Source organism: Chinchilla lanigera, unplaced genomic scaffold (genome assembly GCF_000276665.1).
Source record: "Chinchilla lanigera isolate Chin_1 unplaced genomic scaffold, ChiLan1.0 scaffold00036, whole genome shotgun sequence".
Taxonomy (NCBI): Eukaryota; Metazoa; Chordata; class Mammalia; order Rodentia; family Chinchillidae; genus Chinchilla; species Chinchilla lanigera.
Window position 1 is genome coordinate 22,081,304 of NW_004955437.1, and position 12,389 is coordinate 22,093,692.

The 12,389-nt window shown below is 39.0% G+C and overlaps 1 protein-coding gene across 1 annotated transcript in view; it reads right to left on the reverse strand.

Annotated features, from left to right (window-relative positions):
* Positions 1–5,400: 5,400 nt before the first annotated feature.
* Ddx50 (DEAD (Asp-Glu-Ala-Asp) box polypeptide 50) overlaps positions 5,401–12,389 on the reverse strand; it is a 31,474-nt gene continuing 24,485 nt past the window's right edge. Inside the window, exons 13-15 of the mRNA XM_005390102.2 lie at positions 9,059–9,193; positions 7,809–7,853; positions 5,401–5,916 (exon numbers count right to left, since the gene is read on the reverse strand). Of these exons, the coding sequence (XP_005390159.1) occupies positions 5,638–5,916; positions 7,809–7,853; positions 9,059–9,193 (459 nt within the window). The 3' untranslated portion in view covers positions 5,401–5,637. The remainder of the gene's footprint in view (positions 5,917–7,808; positions 7,854–9,058; positions 9,194–12,389) is intronic.

Sequence of the window (12,389 nt, forward strand, 5' to 3'; positions counted from 1 at the left end):
GAGGTCTGAGCGCAAGTAAAGCATGGACTTGAACCACTGGACCAGCAGCTCTTGGAGCACTCGCTCACTGGGTGCAGGGTGTGTGCAGGGAGGGGCCGCCCCCGCCCCCCCACCCCCCAGCTAGAGCAGTCCCTGGAGCTTCTAAGTGAGGACCTCCTGTCTGCCACGGGTGCACGGAGGGCTAGACTTAAGTCTGTAATGGTGGCATGGTACTGGGTCACCCACTCTGCCCCCAGGAAGTAGATGGGAAATACCTGGCTCTCTCCGGGAGTTTCAGCTGGGAACCATGGCGGTGTGAGTAAAGCATGGACTCAAACCGTGGGACCAGCAGCTCTTGGAGCACTCGCTCACTTGGTGCAGGGTGCGCGCAGCTAAAATCTGAGCTTTAAGTTTCATGTACGCTATTATTTGATGTTTGTTTCGGTTTTAACTATTTAGGTAAGTGTGCAATAACCTTAACTTACACTGTGATATCCTTGAGTCAGGAACCTTGATGTACCCATCTTTGTATCCTCAAAATTTCTGACAGTGCTTGGCATATAGTAGTTATTGCTGAGTAGTTGTCAAACATTAACATGGCAATGGTAGCTGGAAAAAAATTATACCTAGATGCTCAGGCAAGACAGCTTGTCAACCACCCTAGTACTTAGGAGGAGCAGGTGTGAGTATAGTCAACAAATTGACTGACAAAATGCTTAACGGCTTGGATTTTAGCATTGTGCCATGGACTCTGGGGTACCTAAAGGCCCAATCCCTGCCTCAGTGAACTTGCAGACAGGTTGATAAACCAGAAAACTACATGATACTGCTGCTGTACAAGATACTGGTGTACCAAGTACAGGGACATGTTTATTAACATAAGAGTAAGCTCTGGAACACTACTAAGTGGAAAATAGGTGGCAAAGCTTATAAAATATAAGTTTCTCTGCAATCTATCTGCAAATAGGCACAAGCCCAAAATTCTAAGGAGAAAAATGCAAAAGGTCTATTGAACTCCAAGGTCACCAACTTACCAAAATTAGCACTACAAAACTCAGTTAACAAGTGAAAGAATTAAGTGACATATATTTGACAGGAAATGGGAAGTTATTAATTCTGCTAGACCAGATTCTGATCTAGATGTGTTTTTTCATAAAATTAATAAATAATTTATTGTAAAGGTATGCACACACACTCACACACACAGTGAAATCGAAAGTCTACACAATAAAATGTTAGAAGTAGTTATCTCTGAGTAATCTGATTTGGGTGGTTTTTATTTTCTTCCATTTGCTTCTCTATTTTTTGCAGATTTTCAACAATGGACATATATTACTAATAAGAGGAAAAGGAGTATGGATTTTTAAAAATTACTGTTAAGCACTACTCACAAAACAATGTGAGAAAAGCTCTCAGACATTCATACCTAAATGTAAATTCATTATTCCAGATTCTAATACTGAATAGAATAAAACATGTTATTTCATTTACAAATTCAAAACCAAAGACCAGAATAACTGATTCAAGTTGAAGCAGCTCTGTTAAGTGATCATCCTAGAGAACACAGTACCAAACTGGAGGCCAAAACCTGAAATCCATAAAGGTGCTGGGTTCTAAAAGGAAGGAGAACAAAGCTAAGTAGCTGAGTGCAGCACAAAGCTGAGAAAGAATCTAATTGGCCCACTCCTTTCCCAAATATATGGGAAGCTATTATCTGATCTTGTTAGGACCCCTACTAATAGGGAGGTGACCTGTAATCCATCCAGCTTTCTGGCATTTATCTACATGCTTATCTTTTTTTTGTTGTTGTTTTTGGTTTTTCTCCGGTACCGGGAACCGAACTCACAACCTTGCGCTTGCCAGGCAGGCGTTTGCCGCTGAGCTAAATCCCCAGCTCCGACATGCTTATCTTTTTCATTCTGTCCTGAAATCCTTCAGTGCTGTTCAAAATAAGCTCTCCAAGACACAGCTCTTGCCTCTTTCCTCAGTGAAGACGCCAGCAATAAGAGCTCAAATATGGCTCCCTATAATTTAGACCATATTGTTTTATTAGCTAATCTGTGCTTTGGCCTGGGTGCCCATTCCCATTTCCCTGGGGTTTTCTTGGGGGGTGGGGCAGGAATTGAGACAGGGTTTTGCCATGTAATTCAGGATGTAATTCAGGAAACTTGCAACAATCCTTCTGCCTCAGCCTCTTGAGTGTTGGGATTATAAACCTACACCACCATGCCCAGCTTTCTGTTGTTTTACCTGACTTAATTCATGCTCTATCTTATTGAAAAAACTTTCTCTGAACCCCTCCTTTCATTTCTAGCCTGGGTGTTCTTAGAACTTGCAACTCATTGTGCTTAGTCAGGGATTGAGGTTTCTGTACATGTGTTTCACTGAATTTTGAGCTCCTGAGGGCAGAGACTGAGCACTCCTTATTCACCCAAAACATACTGCCTTGGACACTGTGGGCACACCACATAATCTGAGTGAATGGGCTAGTACACGTGTGACTTAGTTACTTGAATATAAATTTAGAGCTCACAATTGCAGAGCTGAGACTTATCCTCCAATAACTGTCTGAAACCTTTGCTCCACATCAAAACTGCCTGCTTCAATCCACCACTGTACATCCTTCCCTCTGCCACAACTGAAATGTGGCTTATCCAGAAATACATAGCCCCTGCAGCTTTCTACCTCTGTACCTCACTGGTGTCATTGTTCTCTTCTTCAAATCCATTTCCAAACGATTACTGCTTTGCTTTCCCCTAACAGCCCTCAAACTCTTGAAGATATGTAATACGGTACCTCCTGTACCCTTCTCCATACACTCATGTGTTGGACACTGGTTGTCTTCATCCTAAACGTCTGTGAAAACCCCATGCACACCACCTAGTTTTGCAGTCCCTGGACTACCTCAGATGAAGTGACTCTTGCCAATAGGTACACGACCATCTCCTGCACTTTTCTCCTCCCCAGCTACTCTGCTCTTAAAGCCTCTGGCAGCCCTTACAGACCTTCAGTCCCCTGCCCCCTCTCCGTTCCGTTATCAAGCCTCACCACTTTAGTCCCTAGGCAGGCTAGACTCCAGGGACTATTACTCTAGTCACTTCCACCAGAATCCTTCACTTCCCACCTTGACACCCTTTCCTCTAATAGTGAAAAACCTCAGTCCTGGGGTGATCAACCATTTCTCCTTCCTCTCCTTTCCTTCCACAGAATGTTGAATGTTACAATAGGAAATCACTCAACTAAATTGTATGCAGTCACTTAACATTTTATCTTAACAGATGCAAGTTTAACTGCACATAATACTTTCTTCCTGATAAAGATGTTGAGATGTGCTTCTCTCATCTAAGGCTGAAATCTCTAGCTGTGTGCTTGACCCTTCATAGTAGGTCTTCAAAGGGATCTTGCTGCACCCATCCCCATCCCATTCTGATCTTTTTTTTTTTTTCCTTCTGATGTATTTTATTGTACCTCCAGCTTTTAGTTTATTCTTCCCTATTCAGGGCTAAATTCCTGAAAGTGCTTTTCACGTTTCTTGTCCCTACTTCACTTCCCATTTCCTGCTGAACCCACAGCTAAATGGCTTCTATTCGCTGTACTCTGTGAATATGGTTGCTCCCTATAATGCCAGGTTTCCTCTCTGACAATCCAATACTCATTTCAGCCTCATGTCTTGATCTTCCATCTTTCTTTCTGCCCTCTTCTCAAGCTTCTACAACAGACCCCTCTTCTCTTTTTTTGGTGTCAGGAATCCAACTCAGGACTTTGCCTTTGCCAGGCAGGCACTTGTGCTGCTGAGTAGATCCTCAGCTGCCCCTTTCTTCTACGTATTAAGTACACTGGTGTATACCTGGGTTCCTTCCTTAGTCCTCATTCTTATTGTGCTTTTATTGATAACTATAATAGTATGTGTTCACTTCGGCAGTACACGTACTAACTACAGTGCTATTTTTATTATTTCCAAATCTTTATCTCTAGAACAAATCTCTCTTCTGAGCTTCAGACATATAAACACAATTGCCTTATAATCTCATGTACTACTCGATCTATCTCATCCTGAAATAATCATATTCCTACTCTTTCCCCATATAACTTTTCTTCCTCTTAGTATCCTTAGTGTCCTAGCTCACAAAAATCTTCAGTTTTATTCTTCTGACTCTCATCTTCCAATTCAGTCAATATCTGAGTCTTGTGGTTGGGCATGGTGGCACATGCCTGTCATCCCAGGACTAGGGAGGCTGAGATAGGAGGATCACCACAGGTTCAAGGCCCACTTGAACTGTATAGTGAGACCCTGTCTCAAAAAAAAAAAAAAAAAAAAAAAAATCTGAGCCTTTACAATTCTATCCCCTAAAAACCTCTGAAATCTACTCTTGTTTCTCTATATCCACTGCCCTTTACCATAGTGCGATAAGTATTGGTGCAGCAGCTAAACTCATCTGGGTTCAAATTCTATTACATAGCTGTATGAGCTCAAGTTAAAGCCTCTTAAAGGACCTAGTTCTCATCACTCAAAATACATTACCTCCCATTAGTTCAGCTCATTAGCATTTCCATTCCACTTTACTTCCAAGACCTCTTGAGATGTCTCCTTGTACAAAGTAATCTTTCCGCAACACCAATCACATTACTCCTGACTTTAAGTCCTTTTATATTTCTCCACTATCTTCAAGAAAAAATCTGAACTCTGTAACAATGCGAATAAGGCTGTTAAAATCTTGCTCTTGTTAAATACTAAGCCCTTATTCCTGTCCTCTGTCTAACACAGGGAAAACACACTGAATGAACTGTGTCCTCAGACTCAAGCTCTGGCTTCCTGCCTATGCTGTTTCCTCTGCCTGTAAGTCCTCTCCCTTCTAAGCTCCCCTTCCCACCATACCCACACACATGGTGGGACAGTTGAACTGATAGCTCTGCTTTTCTTCTCTGTTAGGTATCACTTCTTTGAAAAAGTCTTCTGGACTTTAAAACTGGTTAGGACCAACAAGTTCCTTAACTTCCCACACCTCTCTGTACCTTAGTCTTTATCTGTTAGTCTCTATCATAATTGCTTGATTGACTATTAGTAAATTTCATGAAGACAGTCACTATGCCTGTTCACAATTATATTCCTCAGTGTTTAGCTTAGATATGGACACAGAAGACATTCAGTAAATTACCTGAAGAAATTAGTGAGTGTGCACTATTTGCATACCTCTTTAAAATTATCTAGAACTTAAACTACAACTAACCATCTCATCAGTTTATACAGCCCTTAACATAGAAAGGATTTCTTATTTTTCTATCACATAACCTTATGGAAGTAATGATCTAATACAAATACACCAGATTTTGGAAAATGTAAACCTTAAGTAAGGTTAACTTGACTGTAAAGTCAAAGAAGAAATTTTAAAAGATTACATTCAGAAAATTCTTAACACATAGTGAAAAGAGACAATAAAAGGAGGCTTTTTTTATTCAAAGGTATAACTGGATAAGTAGATTTGTTTACAACCATTCTTGTGAAATACTTTTTTTTTTTTTTTTTTAAAAAAATACGACCAACTTCTTTGCAAACAGCAGACACATACCTCAACTATGATGGCCCTAATTTTTGGTGGATAATGTACATGATTAGGCAGAAATAGGCAAGCTCACACTGGTAGATTAACTATTAAATTCTCAGTCAAAACTCCGTTTGTGGCCTCCGCTTCTTGATCGATTTCTGTTCCCACTTCGTCTTCTACCATCTTGTCGACTTCCTGAGCGACTTCCCTGTCGACTCTGTCTACCTGACCGGCCACCAGATCGACCACCTGAGCGGCCTGACCGGCCAGATCTGCCACTTGACCAGCCACTCCTCTGTCTGGAATTAGAAGATGTGTTTCCATCGTAATATTCTTCAATTTCAGGTAATTTGGCTGGCACTGAGAGTATCCAGTCTGAATCATGCCACTCTGCCTGTCAGGAGAATTCACAGAATTAATATAAATGCAAAATAAAAACCATGAACAAGAAAAGTAAGTAAAAAAGAGGTCTTTTTGATATTCTTTATCTATTAATTAAAGGCCATACTTGGTTTATACATTCTAAAAGAAAGCACCACCTGCTTTGTCAGTACAAACAAAAAGGCATTAACGGTGCCTTTAATAAACAGTGCATTAACAAATAACATCAAGTAGCAGTGCAAATAACATCAACAGAACCAAGAAGTAAACAGCGGATGATGGAGATTAAAAACTTGTCAACACCAGCCAAGGGCTGAAAAATGTAGCCAGTGGAAACAATCTGGCATCACAGTAAACAGCTCAAGCCATATAAATCAGAGCTGAGTATCACTATGTGATAGCTATATTACCTGTTCATTGTAACTGTTATGGTTGATTCATTGTGTCAGGTTGATAACGGTAATCATGAGTTGACATAAGGATGGGAACAGACAATCACACATACTACTGATGTGTTTGGCAATCTGTGACCAGTCTTAAAAATGCACAAACTTGTTGGTTCACAGTCAAAAGATAAATGTGGCAGTGCATGAAAGAATTAGCTACACCGATGTTCTGAGCCTGTTTATATTACTGGAAATAATCTAACCTGAAAAATCGGACACTGGAGGTCAAAGTTGGGTCATATGGATAAATGCCAGGGAGTTATTAAAAGACACAAGGAAATGGCTGGGCACGGTGGCACACACCTGTAATCCCAGCACTTAGGAGGCTGAGGTAGGAGGACTGCTCTGAGTTTGAGGCTAACCTGGGCTACAAAGTGAGTTCAAAGTTAGCTTCAGCTGCATAGTGAAACCCTGCCTCAAAAAGACAAAAAAACAAAACAAAAAAAAGACACGAGCACAGGTATAGTGGTACATCTATAATCCCAGCTATTCAGAAGGCTGAGGTGGGAAGATCTCAAGTTAAACACCAGCTTGGGTAATATAGCAAAACTTCCTCTCAATCAGTCAGTCAACCAATACAGTTTTTGGAAGATCAATCCAGACTTTGTCAACATCAAACTACTATGTATGAACTTTATGGGTTTGGTATTAAAAAACATTCAGGAGTATTGGGAGTGCAGCTCAGCAGTCAGCAGTAGGGTACTTCTTTTACAGGCGTGAAGCAGTGGGTTCTATCTCCAGCATGAAAGGAAGCGGGGTGGATAGGGGAAATTTAACAAAAACGGTAAGGAACTGTTGTTAGGATTTAATTATAGTACTATGATATGACTATGGTTTTAAGTCTTTTTAACATTTAGATATAGAGGGCTAGGGGTGTAGCTCAATGACAGAATACTTGTCTAGCATGTGTAAGGCCCTGGGTTTGAACCCCATCATCATCATAAAAAAGAAACAAACCAAACCAATAGCATAAATTTGGCAATATATGATTACAATTATAGAATGCCTAGAATTTGTCTCAAAAGAAAAGGACAGTGGATGGAAATAGGAAATAAACTGACCATGAACTGATAATTACTGAAGCTAGTGATGTGTACATGGGGATTCATTACATAATTTTTTTTTTTAATGTTTGAAATTCATAGAATTTTAAGTTATGGGACAAACTGGACATTTTATATACAGGATTTTTTTTTTTTTTTTTTAATGGAGACAGTCTTGCTGGGTAGTTCAGGCTGGCCTTGAATTTATTTTGTAGTCCAGGATGACCTTGAACTTGTCATCCTCCTGCCTCATCCTCTTAAGAGCTGGGATTACAGGCATGCGCCATCACGCCCAGCAATATGCAGGAGTTCTTAATTGATTTAGGCATGATAATCATACTGTAACTATACTTCCCAAAGGCATCTTTTAGAGAAACACATTCAACTATTTAATTGATTAAAAATTTGTAAAATACCTGTAACCTTTCTGACTCAGTTGTGGGAACATCAAAGCAAACACCCTAAAGGAAAAATAAAAAATATTTTTATTTAGATGCATATGGGTTAGTTTTTACTAATAGACTAGTACTTGCTGATAATCTGATATTTGCTAAGAAAGAAGGTATTAACCGTTCCATGATTGCTTGCATGTTCAAAATAGACAATACATGACGACACAGGAAACTATCTACTTAATGCATTTCCAAATCTGAGAAAGCAACTAAATACAACATCTAATAAAATCTGATCAATACAAGTATTCTCTAGAAGAACTTTTATGGACATTATAATTAGTTTCATGTTCATTGTAAAATAATCCTTCCAATGAATCCCTTTAAAAATTTAGTGAGGGGCCTAGGGGTATAGCTCAGTAGTAAAATGCTTGCCTAGCATGTGCAATACCCAAGGTTTAATCCCCAGCACTGCAAAAATAAATTAATTAGCTAAACTTTTAAAATTTGGGGCCAGAAAGTTTCTGTCCTGAAAACCTGCAGTGTTTATTAGGTAATAAAGACTGATATAACCTAAAATGCTTCCTCTCTAATCTTGGTTGCCCTTAAGTACAAAGTTAATTTAATACTCAATGAGCTTGGCCTATGGATCTTTCTGCATTTTCTGTCTTCTCTACCTTTTTTTGTTAATGTACATAATTGTCTCCTATTTGCTTGTGGAAGATAAGTAACATTCAACCTTGAGAGATAATTATTTCCAATAAATAATCTGGTTAGTAAAATTTAGACTAAATCTATGTAGTAAAGTTAAAGAGTAAATAAAACATCTTTTCTCAAAACTATTAGAGGAAATCAGTCACTAACATTACAGTTTCAACTATTGTATGTAAATATATTAAAATACTTTATATCATTATCCTTGTTAACCAATAGCAGACTAATTAAAGGAAAATTTTGTGTGTTCTCTAAATTATAATACTGTTTAACCTTTGCACTCATAAATCACTGAGTCTTACAAAATAAACACACACGAACACCCATGATATGTATCCCATGGCAGAAGCTTAGATGAACTGGGTATTAGATATTCAAACCAAGCAAATGACTTGTAGCTCTCCAAATATAACTCTTCAAATTTATAACTGGAAATAAAATACATTCAAAAGAACTATTATTAGGCTTGAAAAAATGGAATAAGGAACACAATTTCCTAGTCCTTATAAACATTCATGATAGCTGATTAAAAAGCTTTTTAGTTATCTAGAAAAGCCTACCATATTTCCTTTTAGGAGGCACATTCTGGTAATTTGGGATACTGTATTACTACTCAGCTTTCTGTTAAGTTCTTTCCAAGCACAGCTGACATCCTGTATTTCTTCTGGGCTCTCCAGGGTCATGGTCACAAACCCCTAAAGAATACAAGTTACATTATGTTTTGAAAAACAACAAGAGCAGCAGCAGCAGAACAATGTGATTCTAACTCTACAGCCCTTCATAACTTAACGTGTACTTATGAGTTAACAACACAAGGCTAAAATAACTTGAAAATATTAGAAAACAAATCCTTCCAAATCCCTGAAAGACTCATTGTTCAGTTCACTTCCATAAAGATAGTATTTATTTCTAACCATCATGCTTTAAAAGACAAAAAACACCAGAGAAGATAACAAAGTAGCAAAAAACTAAGGAAACACTGAAGGAGTCAAACTTAGACTGAAGTGAAACAAAAAAAAATTAACAAGACATAAAACTCCTTTACTTCTGAGGACTATTAGAGATCCAAAAATTACTTGTTCTGTAATTCTTCACTGGACAAAAAGATCAAAATGAAGATAAAGACAGGCGTTCACCTAACTTATTTATTGACTGCCTCTGAAGTATCTGCCAGAGACTGTACTAGTAGTAGGTGCTAGAGTTTCAGCAGTAAACACTGCTTTTTCTCACAGAGGTTGCACTGGTGGTGGTGGTGTGTTTGTGTATGTGTGTTAGACAGTAAACAAGAGTGTCACAGTAAGAAGCATCATGAAGAAAAATAAAGCAGAGCTAGAGAATAATGAGTAAGAAAAGGAATAAGCTATTTCAGAGTAATCAGAATAATCAGGAAAAACCTGATATGGTGCTATTTGTACAGAAACCAGAAATGAATTAAGGAGGAAGCACATGATTATCAAAGAGGAAGAAATTCAAAACAATGAAAGTAAATGCAAAAGCCTTGTGTAGAGCTGGGAACGGTGGCCTATGCCTGTAATCCCAGCACTTGGATTGTTCCAAGTTCAAGGCCATCATGTGCTACCTAGTGAGTTCAAGGCCAGTCTGGATTACATAGCAAGACCCTGTCTCAAAAAACAAACCAACCAACCAAACCTGTGTAGGAGTAGCTAATGTTTAAGTAAAAGCAAGTGGGGAAGGTGGCTGAGAAAATAAGAGAGAAAATGGTGAGAGATGCAGTCACAGAAGAATACCTTAGAGCATACTCACTGTACCACAGCCATAAGGCTCCAGTTTAACATGTTCAAGATGGGGCCATAATTCGTGTTGTGCTACCCAGTGGTTTGACCCACTAGCAGTACAGCAATGACTGTCCCATGCATGACTGTACTACTTCAACTACCAATGGTACAAACTGGCAGGAATATTTTAACCCATAAAAGAAATTTCAAACCATTAATATCTTGTTTCTAATACAGTTATTCAAAGGTCTGATGACCTATCTGCAAAAGGAAAGGTTCTTTTTGGTTTTTGTTCTGTTTTGCAATACTTGTGATTGAACCCAGGGCCTTCACATTAACCTATATCCCCAATCTTTTAATTCTTAACTTCAATACAAGGTCTGTTAACGTCACTGAGTTGCTGAGGCAAGTTCAAACTGATGACTCTCCTGCCTCAGCCTCCCACAGTGCTAGGATTACAGGTACCATGCCACCATTCCTGGCTAAAATCTACTTTTAGAATGAGAATACATAGCAGATGCCATATTTAAAGAAGTGATCAAATATTAAGCATTGCTAGGGCTGGGTGTGGTGGCACAAGCTTGTAATCCCAGTACTTGGGAGGCTGAGGCAGGAAGACTGAGTTTGAAGCCAGATGGAATTGTACAGCAAGACCCTATCTCAAAAAAACAAAAAAGAAAAAGAAAAGCATTACTAGGACTGGAACAATCTGACATCATAGCCTCCTGATATAATTCAGTATGAAGTATAGAATATTACATATATAATACTCTTGCCAAAAATACTCAGCCTGAATATTATAAAATCAAGCTTTGACAATACTTCAGTCTGATTCTGGATAAAGGCAAAAGTAAATGATAAAGGAACAAAAAAGTCAGACAAATCCTGAAGGTGAAAGCTACCAAATAACTGACCTGAACACTTCAAAACACCAGTGTGAAAAGTAAAGATGAGGAAACTGTTCCAAACTAAGATACTAAAGAGACATAACAGTTAAATGCAACATATGAACTTTAACTGGATCCTGAGTTTTAAAAAAAAATACATGTAGGCCAGGTGTGGTGCCACACGCTTATAATCCCAGCACTAGGAGGCTGGGGCAGGATTGCCTTAAATTTGAGGCCTGCCAGGGCTACCAATGTCAGTTCAATTTCAGCCCAAAGTGCATAGCCAGTCCTTGCCTCAAACAAAACAAACAAACAAAAGATGATACACGGACACATATATGTATGTGTAGAGAGAATGAAACCACTCCAATAAACAGTAAATCATTACCAACATTCAACTGAGCTATCAACACCTGCCAGGTGAAAGCCAGCAGATGTCCCAATTGTACTCATCTGAACTACATCAATTAAATAACGTGACAGTTAACCTGCCTTGCACCTTTCCTCCCTCCTCCCTACCAGTGGATGAGCTCCCAACACGTCAGCCCTGTCGTTCAAAAATCCTGTATTATGTTATAGAGGTCTCCGGGATCAAGTGTGTGAGTGTGTATGTATGTGCATGCACGCATGTGTGCTCACACACTCAGTCTCCCTACCCCAACATCAGAGAGCTTTATTACCTGATGGGTCCCCTCACCTATGGTTTCCATGCTTATACTTGAAAGGTAATAAACTTTTGTACCTTTGCAACCAATGGCTTCAGTATGGTACGTTTTAATACTGATACCAATCTGGCAGCAGGCCATGTCAGTCAATGTTATACACACCTTTCTACATATACACAGTCCTTACCTTGCACACTACTGTGTTAACTGTACAGAATCTATTTCTCACTTTATGAATAGTTCAATGGTAACTAATTAAATGAAAAATAGGTTCTGAGCTGGGCGGGCATGGTGGTAGATGCCTCTTATCTCGGCACTGGGGAGGCTGAGGCAAGAGAATCACTGCAAGTTTGAGGCTAGCCTGGGCTATGCAGTGAGTTCATGGTCATCCTGGACTACATATTGAGACCTTGTCTTCAAAAAAAAAAGAACAGGTTCTAATGTGCAAGTTTTAGTACAGTATTGTGTGAAAAGGATGATTCCCTGCATTTTGCCTAAGACAGACATTTTTGGATAATGAAGCAAACCTACATATGGACTAGAAATCTAATGATTAATATAGAACCATTATTAATTTTCATAGATAAGACTATGATATTGTGA